A 26749-nucleotide genomic window follows, 5' to 3' on the forward strand; every position below is an offset into this window, starting at 1 on the left:
CATAAAGACATATGATAAGCACTTAGGACAAGTAAATCAGTCCTAGGTTCAATGGGAATAAATAAAAAGTGAATTGTTCTTTGGTAAATTCTAATCAGGAATACTGTTTTTATAATGTGCTTTGGAAGCCCTAGGAGGCTTTGCAAAGTGCATGTCAGTAGCTGATAAGGGAAGTAGCCAGGAGATCAGATGCACTCTTAGCTGTTTTACATACTATATTGAATGTGGGACAATATTTCATTTAAAGAAAGAGGTTTTCTGCTAAAATATACAGTTTGAAAATCATTCATCTGGTGGACAAACCATAATCAGCATAAAAATGTTTAAATTAAATTTCAACTCCACCGCCCATTTGTAATTTGACTTCAAATAACCAAACCACATCTAAATACAGGACTGACAAACAAATGATTCCAAATGATTCTGATCCTAGTTTCAGTTAGACTGAAGAAAGCTATGCAAAGTATTCTATTTGGGCTGCTATGCATGGAGCAGGTTCCATCCCATAGTGCAACTGTAAGAATTCTGGGACTACCTTGTGTTCGTTATGTGCAAGGGTATCCATGTTTTACCCTGCTTTGGGAGGCATATAAAGAAAGGAATATCACCAGAATAATTATTACAGTATGTGCTGGGAGTTGTCATATGCCCTTCACATTACACTAATTGTTATTTAATTCTTAAAAAGCCTGAGTGATGCTCCCCATTTTTAAGGTGAGAAAATGTGAATTGAGTAGTTTGCCCCAGTGACAATGGTGAAGCTATGAGTTACAGCTGGCAGCCTGCCTTCTCTAATCCTTACCATTATTACACTACACCATGCCACCTCTCCACATCAAGTTTCTATACCCTAGACAGGGGTAGATTGGGGAGGGAGGAAAAGAGGGAGTGAGGAACGCAGCGTGTTCTTTGAAGCAGGAAAAGGTATACACATACAAAACCATTAGATATATACACTTTAAAAATGCACTATAACAATAAAGCCCACTTGAAGATAAATGAGCATTTATTCTAAAAACTAATGAATCACACAGATTCCTCCATATCTGAAAAAAGACATTGTTTGTGTATTTCACTAGCTGTGAAATACTACTATTAAAGTACTCCGACAGATGTATATACACAAAATAACATAGTTTTACACCCTGGTAGGATAGACAGCATGTGTAATTCAGACTAAGGTGGCTGACAGATCTATGCAGGCAGACCAACCTTCCTGGCTAAAAACCAGGAGTCACGCTTGTTACATAGAACTCTCAAGGGTACCGTGCAATCAGAGGTCACAATCGAGGCAACAGAAGCAATGTCACCATATCAGAGAATGGGCCAATTCAAATCTGGTCCCTGACAGTCACTGAGGTCAAGGCTTGCGGCAAATAATTGTGTTAAACAGGAATATTCCCTGCACACTTTTAGAATTGTCATCTGAACAAACAAGTCCAGGTCATCTGTAGGTTAAATCTGAATTCTTTATACTGGTACTTAGTGCTTACTTTCTAGTCTTAATTCCTTACAGTTTTTAAACTTACAACTGCAATTTTCTTTTGATCATATAAATGTTCAATTTTTTTTTGTTTTCTGACCTTAACAACAAACTTTCATTTAAATGCATGCATTTGTTGTTCAACAAACCCTATAGCTTTTAGTTGCTTATTTTATGATTCTTTAGAATGTGTGAGATCAAAACTGAGAATTTATATTGTTTGATAAATTATATGATCCCTGTGGGAAGTGTAAATCTCAGTTTAGTTTAAACAGCCCAAATTAAGTGTCAATGTCAGAGACTTTTCTCAATATTTACTTTTTAAAATCATATTTTTAAGTTTAGTTCTATTTTTACTTCGTAAATTTGGTAATTGTATAAGGAGAAAGAGTATCAAACGTATGTTAAACATTAAAACTGTTATTTTAAGGAAACACTTCTTGACCTGATTAAAATAATTAACGTTTCATAACATTATATTTCACATCCAAATTATGGAAAAGCCAAAAAAATTATCAAAATAAACTATAGTCAATTACATTTTCAGATCAGCAAAATGCACTTGTAAGAGTCTTCCTTCCCCTAATCCAATTGCCAAAGGCATTTTAGCTGCTCAAATAGGTGGTTAGAAACATTCCTTTCATACTTTTTGAAATATATAGTTTTTTTGTTGATATGTTGTTATTCTTTTATGATTTTAGCCTTTCTGTAGCTATAAATACTAATAAAGACAGATTACACTCACACACACAAATTCACGTATACACGTACATATATAAATGGAGTCAATTTTAAAATCACAGTTCTCAAACTATTCTGGTGAGTTATTGAAATAGCATTATTTATAATTTATTTACGTATTTATCTTATTATTTGAATTACCTTAAAGGAAGAGAAATGAGGAATTTTCTTCAAGTTAATCTTTTAGAGACACTTGGTGATTATCCATCATAACGGGCAATAAAATCGGTGATTTTGGTAGTTTTAAACATGATGAGCAAATAGAAGACGATACATTTCATTTTGATTCTTTCATATTTAAAATACATAATTCTACTTTAAAAAGAAGAATTTTAGTCAAACTGTCATCTACTTCTTTAATTCTATGGCATTTGACTTGTTTCTAAAATTATCTGAGTTTCACACTCTAAGACCTGGGTCACAACCTTATTTAGGGACAGGAAATAGTTATCAGGTCACTGAGTGGTCAAATGAAAAAGGATTTGAAATGCTTCAGCACTTAGAACTCTATTCATTGAAATGATTGACTCCTATGTTGTTTAAAGGTTGAACTTTCTTTACTGGAATAAGTCAGTTTATGCCTATATAATTACAGCAATTTTTAAAAAAATTCACAGAGTATATACAGATTATGAGTATAAGTGAACAGCTTTCTATAGTTACAAAAAAGAACATTCTTTAGGATATGCACAGATATTTTAATTAACAACTTATCTAAGTCCAAGACTAATAAAACTCCCTTGGCAATTGGATGCAATAAAATTGGGGTAAAAGCAAAGGGAACTTTAAAGTTATTTCTCTATCCTATTTTTTTCTTCCAAAGCAGACTTATAACTTGCTATGCTAGTTTAGCAGCACATTTTACTATTATATGGATAAAAGCATATAATTATTCCTTTGTAATAATGATTAACCCAAGTCCATGATAGTTTTTTTTTTTTCCGTTTTTATAGTCAACTTACATACTTCAAGTGAATACAATCTATCTTTGATGATGGAAATAGGTAAAATAGGGGGAAGTTGGGGCAAAATGAGTAAATCTTTTAGTTGCGCCATTTAGCATTAGATTAATTTCCCTAGAGTACATGATCATTACTGGAAATCAAAATTATCATTTTGCACAGTTTCCAAGGCATGCGGTATCAGGGATTTTACGCAAAGGGAAGCAGAAGACTGGAAAAAATATTTTAAAAACATAATGAACAGTGGTAGAAGAGAATTAAGGCAAAGTATTGTTGAAATAACTCACTTTCCAATGTTCGCAAAGCCTCAGAATAGGACATTATGAAAATTGCACCAAATAAAGGTGTCCTATATTTACATACTGTTCTATATCATTATGAAAAGGTAAGAAATAGATGTTTTATTCCACAAATGTTAAAGGAAGCTATCCTATCACTGATGGACAGAAGTTGGAAAATTAGGCACAGATTTTATTTTTAAGTTTTATTTTATAATAAGAAACTGGGCCATTAAAACTATGTAACCAAAGCTGGAGTGCGTGCACTGGAAGGCCCCTGCAGTCTTTTACAAGTTTTCTGAGGCCTTGGTTGTGAACTGGGTTTGCACTCTGCCAGCAGAGCAGCTCTGACCCATGGAGAGCACTCCTTCAGATCAACACTGCCTCGGGCCTTTCTGCTTTCTCCAAGAAGTCTTACATTTCAGGCATCAAGTTGAATTTCTTCTGGAGATGATTAACCCAAACCCATGACAGATTTTTTCCAAGATATCCAACCCCTTATGTTTATTTTATCCTGGCTCTTTTTTGGATATACTGGACACAAGTAACTTACTCATTTTACATGTTAAAGGGTTGGTGAAGAGCCATTAATTCCCTTACAAAATGAGAAAATATTTCAATGTGCCGGTCTCTATTGTGTGAGCTAATATTAACTATATGATTTCAAATTTTAAGAAAGATGTTTCTCCTCTAGTACAGAATTTTTTCAAGCATTTCATCACATTTCAAGATAGGGATCTTAGACTTTTTGGGAAATGCATTCTTGTGGTGTATTAAAAATCACAATGTTAGAAGGATCAGTTACTGTTTCCAAAAGCCCAGTTTGTAGGGGGTTTCAACTAACTTAAAGCTTGGCACACACAATTTTAGTTAATAGTCAAATAAAAATACATAAAAGGGCCTATTCTCCTTCTTTTATACCAACGCTGTTATTGTTTTTATTGCTACAACATTTTCTTCTTATCATGGATGAGATGAGTTGTAGAAACATAATTCAGGTGCTCTTACGTCCTTCACAAAGTAAAATATTTCAAACTCAGAGATGATTGGATGACATTTTTGGTGATAACTATTAGTATTTTTTGAATATGAACATTATTTTCTTCTCTGAAGGAACAGTGCAAAAGGGTAAGATTTGTATAGACATTTTTGAAGAATATATTCAATTCTCCTAGGACCTAAGGTTCCAAATGCAATGAAAGTTTTACTATGAACATTCAAGTTATTTAAGAATTTTTTTAAATATAAAAATACTCAAATATATAAATTCCTAACACAGAGCCATAAAAAAGTTTACTCAGTAATATATTTGGATATTTGCTCTTCTAAAATTAACAGAAATACACCAAAGGAAAAACATAAAGTTAAATTTAAGGGACATTTTAAATGTAAAGTCTGGGTTTCAATACAGTGTCCGATAAGACAAGCAGTTTAAGGGAAAATGTATGAATTCCAATTTACCGATGTATCGCCAAGAATAAGAACTAATTTCCTCAGATGGAAGTTTGTGCATATGCATGTGTAGATAAGTATATGAGAATGGAAATGAGCACATGAGATTGGAAAGCAGCTTCAAGGTATACTCCACTACAAACACAATTACATTTGAACATAAGCATATCATTTATCGCTGACAATTCTGAAAAACTTGCAACTTTGAGTTTGATGTAAACTTTGCATTTAGCATTTGGGTGATGATAAAATATTGACTCTATGGTAAATGGTGTAATTTCTTAAAATTAAGTCAAAATATTACTGCTAATAATAATTCATTTAACTAACTTGCATATAGTATTTGATATAATCGTTTTGCTCTAAATAGGAAATCTCATATACAAGTTAAGGTCACTAGTGCAAAGAATCATAGGGTATATTTTAGAAAACTTCAACGGATAATTTTATTTCTACATAATATTGACAAACACTGCAAATTGTTAAAAAAATAAATTCTAGAATCACAAGAATTTTAGAAAATTATTATTTTTTATTTTATTAAATGTATTGGGGTGACATTGGTTAGTAAAATCATATAGGTTTCAAGAGTACATTTCTATAATATAGCATCAATTTGCTGCTCTACCTCAGAAATTTTGAAAGTATTAGTTGTTTTTTTCCCCATTCTTGAATGCAAAATAAATTTTATCTTATAAAACGTATCAATATCTGAATCAAAATATTTTATCTCTAAGTGGGAGATAAAAACTAAGTTAATTTTTATAATTAGATTTTTTACTGGAATGTTTAAAGGTATCATTTTCTTCTTTAATTCATGCTTCAATGGACTACCTAGGTTCAAGACCTTATACAGAGTGAAGAAAAGAAATGACAAGGGATAGCATATACACTGGGGGTGGTAGGTTAATGCCAGAAGTGTGACTGATTGATTGATTGACATCACTTTTAGAAATCTGGATTGAAGCTATTAATACCATCAAATTTGTCCAGCCAAAACTTATTTATTTATTTAGTTTACATTTTTATTTTACTTTTTAATTAAATTTACTTGGGTGGCATTGGTTAGTAAAATTATATAGATTTCAAGGATATAATTCTACAATACATCATCTATATATTGCATTGTATGCTCACCACCCGGAGACAGTTCTCCTTCCATCATCACATATTTGACCCCTTTACCCTCTTCTATCACCCCCTTACCATTTGGTAACAACTAAACTGTTGCCTGTATCTATGAGTTTTTGCTTATTTGTTTTGTTCATTTGCTGCTTTCAGTTTTATATCCCACATATGAGTAAAATCATATGGTTCTCTATACTTTTTCTGTCTGACATATTTCTCTTAGCATGATAATCTCAAGATCCATGCATGTTGTCGCAAATGGCAGTGTTTAATCTTTTCTTATGGCTGAGTAATATTCCATTATATATATATGTACTGAATCTCTATCTAATCACCTGTCGAAGATACTTTGGTTGTTTCCACATCTTGGCCACCATGAATAATGATGCAACGAAAGTAAGGGTACATATAACTTTACCAATACATGTTTTCAGATTTTTTTGGTAGATACCCAGAAGAGAGCTTGCTGGTGTTTGATATAATCTTTTTGTAATTCTATTTTTAATTTATTGAGGAACCTCCATAGTGACTACAAATTTACATTCCCACCAGAAGTTTATGAGGGTTCCTTTCCCACCCCACCCCAACCTCTTCAACTCTTATTATTACTTTTCTTGTTGATGATAGCCATTCTAACAGGAGTGAGGTCGTCTCTCCTTGTGGTTTTGATTTGCATTTCCCTCATAGATACTGAAGTTGAGTATTTTTTCATATATCTGTTGGCTGTTTGCATGTCCTCTTGGGAGAAATGTCTGTTCAGTTCCTCTGTCCATTTTTAAATTGGATTATTTTTGTTGTTGTTGTGAGTTGTATGAGTTCTTTATATATTTTGGATATTAATCCCTTATGTGAGGTTTTTTTTGCAAATATCTTCTCCTGTTCAGTTGGTTGCCTCTTTGTTTTGTTGATATTTTTTTTTCCTGTGCAGAAGCTTTTCAATTTGATATAGTCCCTTTAATTTATTTTTGCTTTAACTTCTCTTGCTTTTGAGGTCAAAGCCATAAAATCCTCTCTATACCCATGGTTCATAAACTTAGTACCTGTGCTTTCCCCCATGCAATTTATTGTTTCAGGTCTTATGTTTAGTTCTTTGATCCATTTTGAGTTAATTTTGGTATATGGTGACAAATAGCAGTCTAGTTTTATTCTTTTGCATGTGGCTTTCCAATTTTCCCAGCACTTTTTATTGAAGAGACTTTCTTTTCTCTATTGTATGTTTTTGGATCTTTTGTTGAAAATTATTTGCCCATATATATGTGGGTTTATTTCTGGCTTCTCAATTCTGTTCCATTGGTCTGTGTGTCTGTTTTTTCTGCCAATACTATGCTGTTTTGATTATTGTCATTTTGAATCAATACAATGAAGCAGCTAAAATTTAGAGTATAATGGATCACTGACCAGAATCTGTATCCTATCTATTCACTCAGGCATATGCATTTATTTACCTTCACCTGGAAAATCCCTTTCCATGGAAGAATAATAACTGAGCAGAATAATAATTTCCCCAACAAACATCCATGGTATTTTAAAATATAATGTTTCAAAATGTATCCAGTATTATAATCAACTTCTAAGTTGTATAAATTTCATTGTAAATGACAACTGTTTCTGATAATAGCAACAGCTAAAATGTACCAAGCTCCCTATGCATTAGGTACTGTTCGCAGCATTTTCCATGCACTGATTCATTTACTCAAGCCTGCGATCTATATATTATCTCATCTCATTATACCAGTTTTATAAATGAGGAAACAAATACAGAAATGTTATGTTAAGTTATGTTCCTAATACAGCAGAGCTGGGATTTAAACCTAGGTTGTCTGGCTCCATAGCTTGCTTACTCTCTTAAACATTAGGTTATCATTTTTTTTAAATTAAAATAATGATCTTGAAAAGTCTTGCAGAAGGTAGTAAAGCTTAGGAAACACATATGTGATCCCACAGTTCTATTAAACTACTATAAAATCTAAATGGAAAATAGAAATCATTTAGTTTTCTGAGAAACATAAAAATATACATTGACTTTATTATATTACTCAACTCTATTCTTCCAAAAAATGTTTTAAAAACTATGAAGGGACACTGTTTATAATGATGAATTTTTTCAAGACCCAAAACCTCACAGCTGGTTGAACTTAAGTAGGAAATGACTAAATGAATTCCCAAGTTTGCTAAATAGATCTAAGGGGAGGTTGAGACAGTGGTACCTAAAGCTTGAATGTGAACACTGAATGAGTTGTAAGTTTAAGTTGGGAATAGGCCAATATCTGACTTTGAGTAATAGCAATTGGCAGAAGGAGTGTTTCTGAAAATCCAAAGATATTTTTTTTAAGGTCAGAACTGTTTATTAATTCAACAAATACTTATTGAGTGCCTAGTATAGATGAATCTAATACTGTTGTTAGGTTCTGGGGATGGGAGGAAACAGAAATATGACTAAGATTCGATCCTTAACCTTGGAAAAATTTACAGTCAGGGGAAGAAATCGATGAAAACATATAGTTATAGGACAGTATTAGAGAGACATGGGCAAAGGCCTATGGGAGGCTTGGTAATATTAGGAATGACTTACAGATGAAATAACATTTATCTGAGTCATGAAGGATAAGTAGAAGTCTGAAACTAGAAAGGTGAGGAAAAGCACTAGAGATAAAGGAAATAGCATGAAAGTATGAAAGGAAGGACATTTTTTTTTTTGGGAAAAGAACAAGCAGTCCATTATAGTTGGGGATATACCGAAGTAGTTCAATATGGTTAGGGGATATTTTAGAGGTGGGGGAGAAATGGTATAAGGTGGTGCTGGAAAAGGTAGGTTGGGAACAGTATGTAAAGGGCATTGTATGCTTAAGTCTTTGGAATTTGTACCTGAGGAAACAGAAAGACGTTGCAAGATTTTTGAACAGGGGTATGCTGTATGCAGGATTAGAGTTTAGAAAGACATTGCAGTACAGGTATACATGATAGCATTCACAAGACTGAGAGATGTATGGGTATTAGAAAGTAGGCTACTACAATATTTCAAGGCAACAGACATTGCAGGCAATGGCTCATGCGGGAATAGTGCTTATATTTAGCAAATGAGAAAACAAATGTGATATTGTAGATGACGTATTAGAGAATTGTACACTTGAAGCCTATGTAATTTTACTAACCATTGTCACTTCAATCAATTTAATAAAAAAATAAAAAAAATAAAATTAAGAAAAAAGAATGATTCTGATTTGTCTAGGTTAAGTGAGTGAATGTTTAATGATACTATTATCAGGAACAGGGAATAAAAAGAATTAAACAGGTGGGCAAGTGGAATAATATAATACACTTCGTGTTAGACATGCTGGATTTGAAGAGTGACAAAAGAAGCGTCTGCTGTATGAGAAAACCAATATGAGGATTGAATAGAGAATAAGGTCAGAGACAAAATTCTATAGGATATTGACATTTAAGTAACAGGAATAGGCAGAGAAGACAATTAAAAAGGAATAGCTACATAAATAGGAGAATCAGAAGAGAGTGGGGATTGAATATGAAAAAGAGAGAAGATAAATTCTAGGGAGAGAAATTCTTGAAGAAAGGGCAAATAGAATGAGGGCAGGAAAGAAGTTCTTGAGGTTAGCAATTAAGAGGTTAACATTGATGGCTGTAGTGAATGTAGTTTGAGTAGAATGATGGGCATGTGACTAGAAGTGTACACTGCTTGATTTTACAAAAGAATGGTGCATGAGATGATAAATTACAGTGTATTCGTTTGTCTATCACTAGGCTGAAGTAGGAACTGTTGTTTTGTTTGTTTGTTTTGTTGTTGTTGTGATTGTTGTGCCTCCAGTCTCAAGTAAAAGAAAGGAAAATAGAGGCTCAAAAATTCTTTCTTTCTGAATGAAAAATGTAGAAAGAACAGAAGGTACAGAATAAAGACACTGATCAGACTGCTTAGGGGGCTTGATACATAAAAGAGAGAGAGAGAGAGAGAGAGAGAGAGATAGGATAGGAGCTTGAAAAGTAGATACAATCATATTTTCAATGGCAGAGCTAGAGTTTATTCATATGTTGATTTTTAAGAAGTTAGTAGATACAGTAGAGACAGAAATTTAAGAAACAAAAGATAGAAGATAACTAAACATGTAAAATATCATGGGATCAGGCAGCAGAATACTATCCGAAGTAAAGATTAAAAGTGTAGTCTTGGAAAGGAAGTGGGACAGCATTTACTAAGCGAGAAAGAAAGTCATAGTGAATTTGGAATGCTAATGGAAATAAAAATAATGCTCGCTGCCATATACCGAGCACTGTACTGAGCAGTGATTTCACCCCTCACTACTACGCTAGGGAATAGGCATCATTCTTTTCATTCAGTAGGTCGGAAGCAAGTTAAACATGCCCAGTTTACACTCTTACAGGCAACCACATGGTTAGTCATTGCTTCTATTGGCCCACATACATGTTGATGTCTTTGTTTATTCTAATATAATCTATTGACTTCACAATATTAAGGATAGAGATTTAGCCCTTTTATAGCACCTCTTCCATATGTGCCTATATGTATTGAATATGTGCCCCCTTCCCATTTCCCAGACAATTTATAATTTTTAGTTAGATCATGATTTCGTGTTTACCTATTTACGACTATATAAATATCATTTACAGTTGAGCCATATAGGGTCCTGGAACGTAAAGGTTAATAGCTTGTTCTATGGTTTTTCCTCCGGCTAGAGGGAGGTATGAGGATTTGATCCTCAGGTCAAGAAATGGTTAGAATTTAATCTATACTGAATCCAAGATCCATGAGAATGCAGCTGCACTAGACCAAGCACAGCTTTCACCTAATGGTTGAGATGGCTTATTGAGCACTAAGTAATCAATATTGAGGAAATGCAACTGCACCAGGAAAGGGGAGCTAGTCACATACCCCTAAGTGGACTGGGTTACTAACTGGTCAGGTACCTGGGGAGAATATATGACGAACTGATTATAGAAGCAGCTGGGATCTCCAGAGCTGATGGCTTCCTTGAACTGTGAGATTGTCTGCAGGTTCACAGCCTCATCTGCCACGCCCATGCATTTATGTCCAGAATGAGTAGGACATCAGATGCTGTGACCAGGCATTATAGTGTCCCCACTGTCCTAAGCATGCTGTGTGATCTTCTCGTCGTTTTTTTTTTTTTTTTTTTCTTTTTTAAATTTATTGGGGTGACAATTGTTAGTAAAATTACATAAATTTCAGGAGTACAATTCTGTATTACATCATCTATAAATCCCATTGTGTGTTCACCACCCAGAGTCAGTTCTCCCTCCATCACCATATATTTGATCCCCCTTACCCTCTGGTAACCACTAAACTATTGTCTGTGTCTATGAGTTTCTGTTATGTGGTATATAAACCAAAAACAACAAAAGAACAAGACAAACAAATGAGAAACAAATGAGAAACAGAAGCCTTTGTTTTTAAAGCTTAGGAAACGTAGAGCTGTGTCAGGCCTACTGTGTTCCGCAAATTTAAGTGTTGATTTGGTAATCAACAGCTGCTAATAGAAAAGAAGTGGCACAGCAGGTACCAATTACATTTCCTTTCTTGTATGACTTGTTCTCTCACATTTAGCTATCTCACTTTTTACATATAGTTAGTTTCCTACATACTACATGAATCTGCAAATTCTCTGTTCGCAGGGTACATCTACTGTATGTCCATGAGTTAGTGTTCTGTAGACGTATCCATAGGTCACCCCAGAACTCTCTTCCTAGAGTATAACTCCTATCAAATACTCGTATGTTCCAGCCCATCAGACAGTCAGACAGATTTTTTTTTCCCCTCTCAGAGAGATTACTTACGATGTTTTCTGTCATCACAGAGTGTTTATTTTCTAAGCCTGCATGAGCTATCACCTTGGTATCTCCCTTCACCACCATTGTAGAGATTCCTTTGTCTCTTTTCCTTGCTAAAACTCATGCATTCCTTTTTCATGGTCTACTTTTTTATTTTTGTGGAGAAGTTCCTCCAGTAGCTTCCTGAACGAGACTGCAAGGGAGATAAATTAAGATTTGTTATGCTTTTATATTTTTGAATGTGATTAATAGTTTGCCTGTTTATAGAATTGTGGGTTGAAATAACTTTTCCTAAAAATGTTGAATACTCGTGTACTGTTCTACTATCTTCTGGTTTTAAGATGAAGGTTGAGAACTTCAACTGATAACTGATCCATTGCAAGTGTTCTGTGTTTTGCTTTCTGGAGCACATTTAGGGTCTTTCGATTGCCCCTGGTTTTATGACATTTTTCTAAGATGTGCCACAAAGACAGCTTAATTTTCATTCATTTTCCTAACATTTAATGGGCCCTCTTGATCTAGAAATTGGTACCCCTTAGTTTTGGACATTTTTGGAATGTTTCTCTGATAATTTCCTTCAATCAATTTGTTGTCATGTTCTGCCTTTCTGAATATCCTATTATTATTTATCAAGGGTTGGACCTCCTGGACTAAATCTCTCCTTTTTCTTTTTGGGAAATTGCTTTATTACTATCTTCTAACTTTATTGTCTTCCAAGTTTTCACTTCTATTATAATGGTATATTTTTGAAGAGGTTCTTTTCTAATCCCTTTCTTTTGTGTTTCATAGATGAAATCTTTTCTTAGGTCTATGAGAATGTTCATAGTATTTTTTGAAGATTTCTTCACCTGCTACAGTCTGTTTCTTTCAAGTTGATCGTTACTTTGTTTTCTTTGTTGTCATAGCTTTCTTTCAGGTGTTTAAGAATCCACATTTGTGTGCCTACGTTTTATTTTTATTATTATTATTTTTTTCAAATCACATCTGATGGTTTCAAGGGTCGTGTTTTTTGTTTGTTTTTTTCCTTTTAAAGATTTTTTATTGGGGAAGGGGAACAGGACTTTATTGGGGAACAGTGTGTACTTCCAGGGCTTTTTTCCAAGTCAAGTTGTCCTTTCAATCTTAGTTGTGGAGGGTGCCGTTCAGCTTCAAGTTGTTGTCCTTTCAGTCTTAGTTGTGGAGGGCGCAGCTCAGCTCCAGGTCCAGTTGCTGTTACTATTTGCAGAGGGCGCAGCCCACCATCCCTTGCGGGAGTTGAACCCGCAACCTTGTGGTTGAGAGGACACGCTCCAACCAACTGAGCCATCTGGGAGCTCAGTGGCAGCTCAGCTCAAGGTGCCATGTTCAATCTTAGTTGCAGAGGGTGGAGCCCACCAACCCTTGTGGGACTCTTGAGTTGAACCAACAACCTTGTGGTTGATAGTGACTGGACCATGTGGGAATCAAACCGGCAGCCTTTGGAGTTAGGAGCATGGAGCTCTAACTGCCTGAGCCACCAGGCAGGCCCCTGTGCTTATGTTTTAGAGTTGTGGTCTATAAAGTTCTAGGAAACTCTTCGCAAGTGGGCATGGCCTATCCTCTGAGATCTTCACCTTGAGGTGACCTGTCTGAGTCCTATATTGGAAATACCTGATGTCAGTATTTAGCTACTTCCTCTTGGACTGATACAACTCTCCAGCAAGACTCTTCTAATCTCTTGCCTGGTGGTTAAAGGCATGGTGTTGTGAACCAAATGTTGGTGTCCCCCTGAAATTACTATATTGAAACTTTAAATGGTATTTGGAGATGGATCTTTGGGAGGTAATTAGGGTTAAATTAGGTCATAGGGTGGGGCCCTCATGATGGGATTTATGGCCCCATAAGAAGAGGAAGACACATATTCATCTCTCTCTGTGCATGCACCTAGAAAAAGCCACATGTGTACGTAGCAAGAAGGTGGTCATCTCTAAGCCACAAAAAGAGCTCTCACCAGGAATCAAATCAGCTGGTACTTGATCTTGGACTTTCCAGCCTCCAGAAGTGTGAAAAATAAATTTCTGTTTTTTAAGCCACCCAGTCTATGGTATTTTGTTATGGCCATTCAGGTTGACTAAAAATCATGATTATCAGCATTCTGAGAGCTGAGCAGGGGAAGAGCTGGGACTATAACATGTATTGTATATACGTATAATTTTTCTTCTTAATTTTAGCAAGGTGCCAAGATTCTCAAATAAGCCTGGTGTTCCTGAGTTCAGAGACTGCGTTATTCCAATCTAAAGAATTAAGTTCAAGAGTTTTGCAAGAGTAACCCAGACTTACTTATTTGAATACCCTCTTAACCGCACTTTTAGAAGTCCTAATACTATCAATTCCTGAAACTTTGAGTTTGAGATAGTTCTCACATTTCTTTGCTGGTTTAAACTTTTGTTGTATCATAATTACTCATATTTTTATTTTCTAGACTAAAAAAAAATTATATTGCTGTTGTGTCTTCCTAACATTCCCATATTTGTTAGTATGTATGTATCTTAACGATATCTCCACTGAAATTTTAGTGAGGGTTTTCATATCCATCATCTTTATCTGGAAGGCCTAAGATTATCGTATTTTCAAAATAATGTAAGAAAATTGGTGTTCCCAATTGCAGCTGAGAAAACAAAGACATGGATCATACAGCTAGTGAGTGTCTGTATAAGATTCAAACCTAAAGTCTTCTCAGTCCAAATCCATTGTTACTTCATTTAGATAGAAGACTAAGTTCGTGATGATAAACTTTATATAAAGTTTTGTAATAATTCTCTGAGGCTTTGAGAGGATTATGGGCTGTCCCAGAAATATAGAAAGTATCCTAGGTAGCCAGTACACATGCATCATATATAGGTAGGGAGAGAGGTTTCTTTCAGAGGCAACGGACAACACAGATAAAGAAAGGGTGCTATGGGCTTCTCCTGGAACCACATATTTTCCCCACTTCCTCTGTGAAGCTTTGGCTCAGGAATTCAGGTGTCCTCGTCCTTCTGTGTGGCTGTACAGAGAAGCAGCAGCTAGGGAGCTTGGTGATAGGAATTCCTTGCTCTCATTTTTGAAGGACAAAGTTTTGGTGGAGACTTTCATGGTGGAACTTATTTTCTTTTAGCACTCTGAATGTATCATTACATTGTGTATTAATCAGTTTGGGCTGCCATAAGAAAATACCACAGACTGCGGACTTAAACAACATGAATTTATTTCCTTGTAGCTCTGAAGACTAGGAGTCTGAGATCAAGCTGCTATGTAGCAAGGTTAGTCTCTTACGGAGTTTTGTGAATCCATAACTTGAGGTTTTTCTTCACTTTTGGTAAATGCTCAACAATTAACTCTTAAAATATTTACTTCTACTCTTTCACCTCTCTTTCTCGTTCTGTAATTACATGTGTTAGCCATTTCTGCTGTATTTCGCATGTCTCTTTTCTATATTTTTTATTCTCTCTCATATCATTCTTCAATTTGGATATTCCTTTCACAGCTATTTTCCAGACCCGTATTCTCTCTTCAGTTTTATAGTTAAATCCATCCATTGACTTCTTAATTGCAGTTGTTGTGATTTTAAATTATACATGTTCCATTTGGATATGTTTATAGCTTTAATATCTTGTTGAAATGCTCAATTTCCTCTTCCATATCCCCAAAGTTATCTGAAATCTTGTTGGCTCTATTTCTATTGTTTTTTGTGGTTTTAAATGATGTTGTCTCATCTCCTTCTATGCCTATTTTTTATTATGTGCCAACTATTGTACAGGAGGAATTATACAGACAATTTGAAGCTTGTTATCTTTTTTGGAGATGGTTTATGTTTATTCCTGGCAAGAGTCTAATAGGAAGTCTATTTCTAGTTCACCTAGACTGGTGACATGATCAAAAGCTTTGCTCAGCTTCTCAGCTCTCTAGATTTCCTTCTCTTCTTGAGTCATAATTCTTTACTTATTTGTTAGTTTTTCAATCACTTAAAGCAGATTTGTAAAAAATAAAATTTCTAACTCTTGTGGTTATTCTCTGCAGGAGGGTTGGTCTGAATTACATAGTCCTCTATTATCAGAAGGAGAACTCCTCTTTTATTTTTTTAAATGAAAAGTAAGTAATAAAATCTCACAGGCTACATATCATGGTTCATTTCAAAAAACTCTAAGAGTTCTAAAATCCCTTTTCATTTTTAACTTAACCATATACACATCATATATTTCTATCTGCATGTATATACATATATATATACACACACGTGAAACATATATATATAAAGTATATATTCGGCAATTATATATTATACCTTTATATATAATATATGAAAACCATACATATATAAGGTATATATGATACATGTGTATATATAAATATATATGTTGGAATAGAATATATATATATATATATATTCAACTATGGCTAAATTTGGGGGGAAATTAGAAATACAAATTATAACTGATGTAGATAAAGAAGAGTTTAATAACATTCTTTTTTCACCCTAGATTGCCATTCCCTTCAACTAAGTTTCCTAATAACCTTATTTTTTTCTGTATAAAATTTCACTGACTCCAAACTTTATTTACCAAATAGTATGATAGCCCCTAGAATATATTTAGAGGGTTTTAATTATAAGTATGTCATATACACTTATTTTCTTCTGTATTCAAATATTTATTGAGTACCAATTATGTACCTGTCTCTATTCTAGGTGCTGAGAATATACAGTGAATAAGACTATAATGGTTCTCCTTTCATGGAACTGTATTCTATTGGTGGAAACACAACATGTAAGTAACATTTTAAATTAATAAATAAGACAATAGCAGATAAATACTATGAATGCAGTGGGTGCCATTAGAGAGAGCAACTGGATAGCGAGGAGAGGGTTTTTTTAGGATTTATTGCAATGGAAAGCCCTCTGAGGGGACTACAAGTGCAAACTAAGCAATGAGAAGAGCCCTTTGTGCAAAGTGTGTAGGGCAGCGTTTCTAGGCAGAAAGATAAAGTACAAAAGCCCCAAAGAAAATGCTTACCATATTCGAGAAAATAGAAAGAAGAAATTGCAGGCAATGCCCTGTGGCATTGGTTACAGTCAGGTGGGCCATGATATAGAGTATGGCTTTTGTTTGTAAGTGCAATGGGAGGCCTTACAAAGATTTTACATACATAGTTATATAAAAGGCTATCATATTCAATTAAAAAATTAAAATATAGCTTCTGATCTTCAACTATCTTTAACTTGGGCCTCTAACTTACTTTTCAATTTTATTTATTTTTGCTACTGTCTCTTTCCTCAGGTCCTTTTCTCTCTATTAGTCAAGTTGAGATTATATACATAAAAAAAATCATACAAAAATTGAACTGTAAGATTTTGCCAGTTGATTCCTTGTTAGTGCAGACAGATTTTCACTTTTCTAAAAAGAATGAAGTTTCGTCTCACACCTCAAAAGGTTGTTGTGGGGATTTCATTAGTTATTATAGGTAAAGCATTTGGAACAATGGCTTGCACAAGTGGTACATGACAGGCAAAGGTAAAGAGGCTATTAAATTATATCATACTACATTACAATATATGGTAGATAAAGTTTATTCAGGGGGTCCAGTGAGTGGTGCTCCAAGCTAGAATCAGAAAAGTTTCCCTAAGTGATTAGTATCTGAGATGACAAGAGTTAGCCAAGTGAGGAGATTTTCCATAATGCATAGGACAGTGAATCCCATTTGTCAAAGGAAGCAGCATGCTCAATAACATCTTAAAGCACAGTGCATCTCCATCTATATTTGAAGCCATTTAAGAGTAGTATTCTCTGTGCTTTTATTTGTTTATTACAAAACATTTCTTACTCATCAGTTATGCATTAGGAACTATGCAAAGGGCTGTGGATACATGAAACTTAATATTGAGTAGGAAAACAGTAATGCAAAGTATAGTGATTGTTGGAAACTGAGATACTGATGGACAAATCATATTTTATAAATATACATATCCATGTCTACTGTGACTAATGTTGAGTCTTGCTCAGTGGAAATGATTCTGAGCATCTCTTCTTAAAGTATGCCTTCAGGTAGTCTTTGGTTGCCTGCATACACCCAGTGGCATTTATTCTACTAGTTCTTAATATCTAGGCATGTTGGCACTATTAGCAACTGCTCTATATAGCTATAGAAATACAAGACCTATTTTAAAACAATCTATATACTGTGACTCTACGCTCTAGGCTGGTATTAAAAAGGAGAAAGCTGGAGTAGAAAATGCTTGTAATCATACAGTAAAAAAAATACCACAAAGGAAGATGATTTGATTAGAAATGGTCTGAAGTAAACATTATAGAAATTAAACGTCGTTTAATGCCTTCAATACTCAAAAGTCTAATACAGAAATATTTCAACATCTATGATGTATATGGACATATGGTATGTGTAAATGCTCAGTTTTATAAGACAAAAAATAGGAAGCATGTTAGTGATGACAGCACCAGACTGGGAATTGAGAAAACTTGACTTTAAAATCAAGGAAAATTGCCCCAGATAATGGAGGAGCTAAGACAAAACCTTCCTCTCTGAAAAGGTTGTTGGGCCAGGTCCAATTTTTTTCCTGGCTTGTGTAGCTTCCTTCCTTGGCCAAAGCCAGAAGTCCGAATTTGATTTTGGCTTTAGGAATAGCAAATTTAAAAACTTCAGCCGATTAAGGCAGGGAAGTCATTAAATTTATGTATAAGTAAAAAGTAATAAGTAAAGCCAAAGCATGGTGTTTACTTTTGGGCTGTGTGAAAAGGTCCACATCTATCTAAAAACTAAAATAGGTGATTGAAAATATGGTCATTCTTTACTTAGAGTCTAATATATTTGGTACTTAATTATGTTAGTTAATCATGATAATATTAATATTAGCTGAGGTAGTAGCTAATTACTGGGAACAGATGAGATGTTTATCACCATGTTGGCACTAAACTGTTTCTTAATTACGTTAATTAAAGCTTTGAGAAAGAAATAACAAAACTGATTATGAGTTTCCCAGAGTTTTACCTGATTTAATAATTAGCCTTTATTTCTTTCATAAATATTTTGCTTCTAAATTTGTACACATTTCAGGGTTACCTATGAGCCTTTGCTCTTGAATTCTGTATTTTGTTTGATTTTTGATAGCCTTGTTTTGATAAAGAAATTATCCCCATTTACCTCCAGCCACTTATACTCTGTATGACTTTGGACAAGTCACTTATCAAACCCTTAAAACCTGTTTCCTTATCTGATAAATGTTGACAGTTGTAATACATTTTCAGAGTCTCTGATAAGGCTGAATCAGAGAATTTAAGTAAAACTCAGCATAAAACTTAGCAAGAAATACAATAAATAGTATCAATAGCAAATAAGAGAAAAAATAAAGCTATACTTTAAAAATGAGTGACCATTACTAAAGATTACAAGTTTTAAGCATGTACTATGTATTCATACTATGTGTTGCAATCATTTCACAAATAGGATTTCACATAATCCCCAACAACTAGGTACTACTAATATCCAATTTCACAGATTAAAAAATAATAATAGAAAGGTAAGTCAAATAATGTCGCCAAGGTTACATAGTCAATAATGGTGGAATCAAGATTCAAACTGTGTTACACTAACTCTAGAGTACACACTTACATCAATTAAGTCATGCTTCTTCCAGTGATACCTATAGAAGAGTATATCAGGCCTCCAAATGGAATATTTGAAACAAACAAACAAAAAGGACACTTGGTAGGAGATATTTAAGGTAATAAACAAGAAAGTGACAAATCAAGAATCAGATTCCAAGGCAAGATCAGATAATGAAAACCATGTAGGTATTCTGGGTGATACAGGATAAACTAAGACAGGTACCTGACATAAAATAAATGCAAATATTGAAAATAAACAAATAAATCAAGTAAACCAATGTTGAATCTGTAAAATCCTCAGGTACTGAATCGTGTATCATAGAAATAACTGACTGATATCTGAAACACTGCACAAGTATGAGGTTACCCTGCAAATAGGTGTGGTCAAAGTTTCCTCAGCCTTAATTGGGTTAAAGTTTTAAATCTGGCAAGTTAGACAAAAATTGTCAACATTTATGAATATGGCAAAATATAAGGATATTTTGTAAAACATAGTTTATTAAAAAGTATAATTATTCACTTTATATCATTTAACATAACTTGATATTTGTATTAAATATTCCACAAACTTAAGCATATATTTTACCATAGACCAAGAGTACATCTATAATCTTCTCTGTCTTACTAGTGATGTGCAAATAAAGTCTGTAATATTAATCAAAGAATTTTAGCACAATTTATAAGCAGGATCATGGAAATATTGTAAAGTGAAGAAAGCATTTTTAAATTTAATTTTTTAAAAATCAGACAATGTTATTATAAAATAAATGGTTATCCTACACAGAAATAATCAAATACTATAATGTAATTTCAACAAAATCAAGGCAATGATAAAACAGGGACAGCCGGCCATTGTGTTGAGATACTGTTTCACATAGAATCATTCTATCAAACTTCCAGCAAAATTTAATTCTGATCTTCCTCATTTATGGGGGATAAGATGCCCAGTTATTAATTTTATTTGAAATGTTTGAGAAAAAAAGAAACATCTTTCCATTATTCTTTTTTTTTTAAATTTTATTTTATTAAATTTATTGGGGTGACAATTGTTAGTAAAATTACATAGATTTCAGGTGTACAATTCTGTATTACATCATCTATAAATCCCATTGTGTGTGTCCAATATTCTAAAAGTAGACTGTGGTGATGGTTGTGTAATGTAAATATATAGAAGTTCATTAAATTGTACGAAAATGGGTATTTTATACTATGTACGTTTCATCTCAAAAGATCTGGTTTAAAAATGTATCCTGTCCTGGGAAGCTGAGGTTAGGCAAGCTGCTGACTTGGGCGTTGATTGGCCTTTGTGGCCAGACCATAAGAGTGTGACTCTAGGAGGTGAGTGAAGCCAGAGTAGCAGTTAGATAATACGGGGTTCACCCTGGCCAGCAATGATCAAATTATCTCTTTCCCCTTAAAAAATGGGGCAGAAATAAACATATTAATGAGGGGAAAATAGTTTTGCCATGCAAAACTGGTTTTTACCAAGACCATTCCTTCCAAAAATAAAAGAGAGCCTTAAAATAACTATTAATCATTAGAATATCTAGTATAGCATGAAGACCATTTTGTCAAATAGAGACATAAATGAAATGCTAAATGTATTTGAAGTTGAAAAAAAAAAGTAAACTAAATACATTTCATGTGGGAAAGAAAATAAAAACACACATCCTATCATACAGCAATATTTCATGTTCCATAGGCCACTTTATCTCTATCATTATTTGAACTGTTCCTAGTATATTTTATATTAGTACACAAATTAATAAATATAGCACACACATATAAATACTATTCTTGATGTTAACATAGCTTTACATTTCACAGGACAAGAGAAAACTGCAATAGAACACGTTAGGATAGATTTCTCCTTTCCGAATCTGTAGTACATTGTCATACATGCTAATTTAAAGGGCAAAAATGCCACAATTATCTTTCTTTCTAGGCTTTTCCTTTCTGAAGAAACCATTTAACAAGGCAATATCGTAGAACTGATATTGATTTTAGCAAAATTCCTACTTTTCCTTTTAAAAATACTGACTGGTGAAGTTAACACTATAACAAGAAATTAACCCTGATTAAAACTGAAACCCTATTTTATATTGGGAATATATTTTAATTCTATTAAAATACTAATGCATAAATATTTTTGAAATAATATTGTTTTGACAACTTCAATAGTCACCAAATTTTTTTAAATGTTGTACTATGGAAAATTTTAAATATTAAAAAAAACTAAATGGTCACAATAAACCTCCAAATACCAGCATTTATTGATCCAACAATTTCAATAATTTGCCTTACTTGCTTTACTTATTTTTCTATGTATATATTTATTGCTATACACTTTAACAAAAATTCTAGACCCCATGTCTTCCACCCCTACGAACTTAAAAGGCATCTCTAGAAAAGTACAAAATAGACGGTTATCAAAATTTTCTTTAGTTTGAGATATTACTGAATAGAAATATATGTCAAAGTGTATCTATTTTCAATCAAGCTACAATGATGCCTAAATTTTGAGAATTATTTAAAATTTACCGAAGACAAAATATTAAAAATTCTAAACAGTTTACTTCTATTCAAATTTAATTGAGTCCATTTTTCCTATTAGAAATTGCAATCTAAAAGTATAGGTAAAACTATCATCATTTTAATATTAACGAGAAAGCAATAGCAAACTTGTTTTAGGTCATGTTTGCTGCTCTATTACATTTAAATACCTCTATTTAATAATGTAAATCACAATTCTTCTGAATGCTAAAATCAGAAATGTAAACGGCCATTTAGATGTGCCAATACTCCACCCAAAAAAGTGTGTTGGGCAAACTTCAAATAAATTCAAATAGTAAATTATTTAAAATTCCAGAGTTTGATTTTGACTTTTAATGCAATTTGTGTATATTGGCAGTAAAGTGACTATATCAGAATATAATTTCAACATGTGATCACTTCCCTTGATATAGGCTAATATCTGTCAGTGTAAAATTTAAATAAAAATTAGTAACATTAATGATACAGCAGTATAAGAGTTTCACAAAAAACTACAAGGAATTCACATTTATATAAGCTTAATACAAATACTAAGCTAGTGTGCTAATGAATCAGTACACTAAATTAGTATTTTACCTCCAAGAGTCATATTTTGATATTTATTTAATTATATTTTATATACAATTTTCATATATGTACTTTAGAACAACTGAGAATTTTTACCTTTCTATGTATCTGTGATTAAAACATACCTTCAAAGTAACCATCTCTACTGGGTTGTGTCTTCTTTGGTGATTTTGTAACAGAAACTTTACTTTTGTTGTTTCTGAATAATGCTAGGTTCACAGTGGGATCTAGACAAAAAAAGCAAGATAAGACAAAAGTTCAGCTCTGGCTCATTCCTTCTCTGAAATGGCTATATATTTTTATGATAATATTAAGAAAATGATACCCACTCTATAAAACTCTGTCAAATTGATGATGATATTTTTAAAAGACTCATAATATGAAAAGGTAACCAACCATTCATATATTCTTGGATATCTGACTAAACACATAGCCACTACCTAATACAAAAATAGAAATGCTAATAATGTGAAAACATTTACATTTAAATTTTCCAGTTATGGCATCATATTTTTAATGTTTTTATTTGGGGAGTTGCTTCACTGTTATCTCAGCTCCTTTCTTAATTCCTGATATTTCTGATGGAATAAAGTAAAATTTCCATAAATGCGTAATAGGTGAAAGCTATTACAGGAATAACCATATACCCTACATTTTTCTCCTCTAAACTACATAGATGAGATGGAAGCAAGATAACTACCTTACCACTAATGGAATGAAGAACAGGTAGAAAATGATTATTTCATTAATTTTACAGATAAATTAATAGGTTCTCTTTTGCCCTAATATATTGTATTTTACATAACAATGCGGTACAAATTCTATATATTTTTAGAGCCAAGACAATTTAAATGTATTGATTTTACAAAATACATAGGATAATTGTAAATGAAGGGCTGTATAATTTTTTATTTGTAATGAGTGGTTCTGTAGAATAGTAAATTGGAATTGGGTGCAGTTGAATTAAGACAAAAGGTTCTTGCTTGTTGATGAACTGTAAGAAAAGTAAATAGTTAAGTAAGTAACAGGGAGTAGAATAAGAGTGGACAGTTATGCATTTAAGTTAACTTAGTTGTATACCTGAAACTAACAAAACGGTGCATGTTAGTTTAAACCTCAATAAAAAAATAATAAAGTAGGTTACCATAAAACCACAATTTAAGTCAGCGTACATTTTCTTAATATCTTACATCATCTTGCAAAAGGACACTTTAAGAATCCTTGATTGAGATCTATGTAATAGAACTGAATATACTAAATGGAAAAATAAGATTTCAAATATCATAAAGCTCAAAATACATATTTTAATTAAATGTTAAGGTAACAGTTTTTTAGAAATTAGAAAAGCAGAATAGTATTTGCAGTTATTCTCAAGCATGAACAAAATGAAGATTTCCATTAGTCTTCTAGTAATAATTTATCCTTACTAAGCATGACTTACATGCTTTAAGAGAGTGTATTTCTCAAGATTAGGGAAAATATATGTCAATATTCGGTCACTTCTCATAATTATATGTGACCTAAGGTATTATAAGAGTTGGGAGCTTCTAGATGTATTCAATGTGAATTATCAGTAAGAATAATAAAAAACCTTGTATATATATTTAATAGAATAAAACATCTAAGTAATTTCCAAAAATACATTGGCAAGTCAAAAGGAGCATTAGTCACTCAGGGAAGACAGATCAGCATGGGTTTACACACTGTAATGATACTGTATTATAACTTGCTCTTTTTCCCTCACATTTTCCTGCCTTTCTATTTGAATATGTATTTCCTGAACAAAGACATTACAGTTAAACAGACCTGGGTTAGATCCAAGCTCCAATTTATACTAGTTGTATGACTGGACAAATTGCTCTCACCCTCTGCCTCGTCCTTTGTCTAACAGAAATAATATTGACTTTAAAGTATCAGTGTGAGATTTAATGAGATAATGTGTGCAACCCATCAAGACTTGGGCCTGTATAAGTGTAGCTGCTCCACTAATGGCAGCTAGTAAACATATAATTACAACATAAACAACAATAATATTTTTAACTTATAGTCTTAAAAAATATTAAATCCTTCATAGAGTAAGGTGGGATATATTGGAAATAGATTGATGGATTCATAATCAATTTTGTTTTACTCAATATAGTACATGGAATAAAATCTATGGACCCTTTATAAATTCTTTGGCACTCCTTGGGAAAATAACAATCTGTAACTTGATTTTTAGTTATGTTAAACATGGATAACAATAGCACTTGCCTCATACTATTAGCAAGCTAAGCTTAAATAAACTAATACATATAAAATATTTAAGAGTTGTTTAGCTCAATTTACTCAATAAGCAATTTTATTTTTCAAGAGCACATAATGAGTGCTACATTTTCAATGACCTTGTATTTATTTTACTGTTTTAAAATTAAAGTTTATTGGGGTGACAATTGTTAGTAGTGTTGCATAGATTTCAGGTGTACAATTCTATAATACATCATCTATATATCACATTGTGTGTTCACCACCCAGAGTCAATCTCCTTCCATCACCATATATTTGATCACTTTTACCTCATCTACCAACCCCCTCCTCTCTTACCCTCTGGTAACCACTGAACTATTGTCTGTGTCTATGAGTTTTTATTTCTTCATTTGTTTGCCTTGTTCTTTTGTTGTTTTCAGTTTTATATCACACATATCAGTGAAATCATATGGTTCTCTATTTTTTTCTGTCTGATTTATTTTGTTTAGCATAATAATTTCAAGATCCATCCATGTTGTCGCAAATGGCATTATTTCATCTTTTCTTATTGAAGAATATTCCATTTTGTATATATACCACATCTTCTTTACCCAATCATCTATCGAAGGACATTTTGGTTGTTTCCATGCCTTGGCCACTGTAAGGTTGAATATTCAATGAACATCGGAGCACATATATCTTTATGGATAAATGTTTTCAGAGTTTTTTAAGTAGATACCCAGGAGAGGGATTGCTGGGTCATATACTAATTCTATTCTTAATTTTTTGAGGAACCTCCACACTGCCTTCCCTAGTGGCTGCAAAAATCTGTATTCCCACCAACAGTATATGAGTGCTCCTTAACCTTTCATTTGAAAACATTCTGATTATACCACTTTAAATTGACTTAAAACAATTCAAATTGCAAAAGGATAATAACAATCAAGAAACATAGTATTAGGTTGGTGTAAAGGTAAATGCAGTTTAAAAGGTTAAAATTGCAAAAAACGCAATTGCTTTTGCACCAACCTAATACTTCTAGATGCGGGGGAGGGGGGTGGGTGTGGGGATGACTTGATTTTGATAATCCCTGGAGATAACACCGTGAATAAGATACTATTCTTACCCTCAAAATGTACACAATTGAGTAAGAAAGCCTGGAGATAATGAGTACAGCTTGTGACACCTTTTTCTTGCATTGTAATGTCAGGTTTGTACATTAGAATCAACTCCTCTGAGATCATCAATAGTGCATCTATCTTGCTGTGTTTTTTTTCCCCAGTCTTTGTATCTCCCAGTATGACTTACCCAGTGCCTGGGATATAGGTCTTCAATATATCTTTATAAAATATTTAAAGAAACCCATAAGTAAACTGAGTTTCTATGATGCGCGTGGCTCTGTACTCAACACTTTATATCCATTATCTCATCTAAGTAACATGATTTTATGTAGGGATTAGAATATCCTGAAATTATTTCCTTCACTGTGTAATCCCTTTTCAGTTTCTGTAATCCTAATCTTAGTTTACTGGTTTATGTCATTCTTGTTAACTTCATACAGAAAAATCTGGTAATTACCCGTTTTCTGTATTGCCAAGAACAATAGTGCTGTGAGAAGTTTTATGTTAAGGTTGAATGACTAGCTATGCTTCATCATCTCATATTATTTACTTATTTAAAGTTGCCTTCCCAAATATAAACATGTACTTAAATTACTATAATACATATACATACAGTCAAATGTTATAAAATTTAGTGACTTTTATCTAATTTGTGGCTGATTTGGTTAACTGTTATTTATTGAACATCTACCATATACCAGGCATGGCATTAGGTTCCGGGAATTCAGTGGGGACAAGTAGAGTCTTGACCCTCAAGGATCTGATGTTCAAACGGGTTTTGTTATTGATTTGTTGAGAGCACAAC

General features: G+C 33.2%; 1 protein-coding gene across 3 annotated transcripts in view; it reads right to left on the reverse strand.

Moving 5' to 3' along the window:
- LRRIQ1 (leucine rich repeats and IQ motif containing 1) overlaps nucleotides 1-26749 on the reverse strand; it is a 184085-nt gene that overhangs the window by 49555 nt on the left and 107781 nt on the right. For all 3 annotated transcript variants that reach the window (XM_074325334.1, XM_074325335.1, XM_019754918.2), the window contains one exon: nucleotides 22723-22824. In XM_074325334.1, coding sequence (XP_074181435.1) covers nucleotides 22723-22824 — 102 coding nt within the window. The remainder of the gene's footprint in view (nucleotides 1-22722; nucleotides 22825-26749) is intronic.

This window comes from Rhinolophus sinicus, linkage group LG02 (genome assembly GCF_036562045.2).
Source record: "Rhinolophus sinicus isolate RSC01 linkage group LG02, ASM3656204v1, whole genome shotgun sequence".
Lineage (NCBI taxonomy): Eukaryota > Metazoa > Chordata > Mammalia > Chiroptera > Rhinolophidae > Rhinolophus > Rhinolophus sinicus.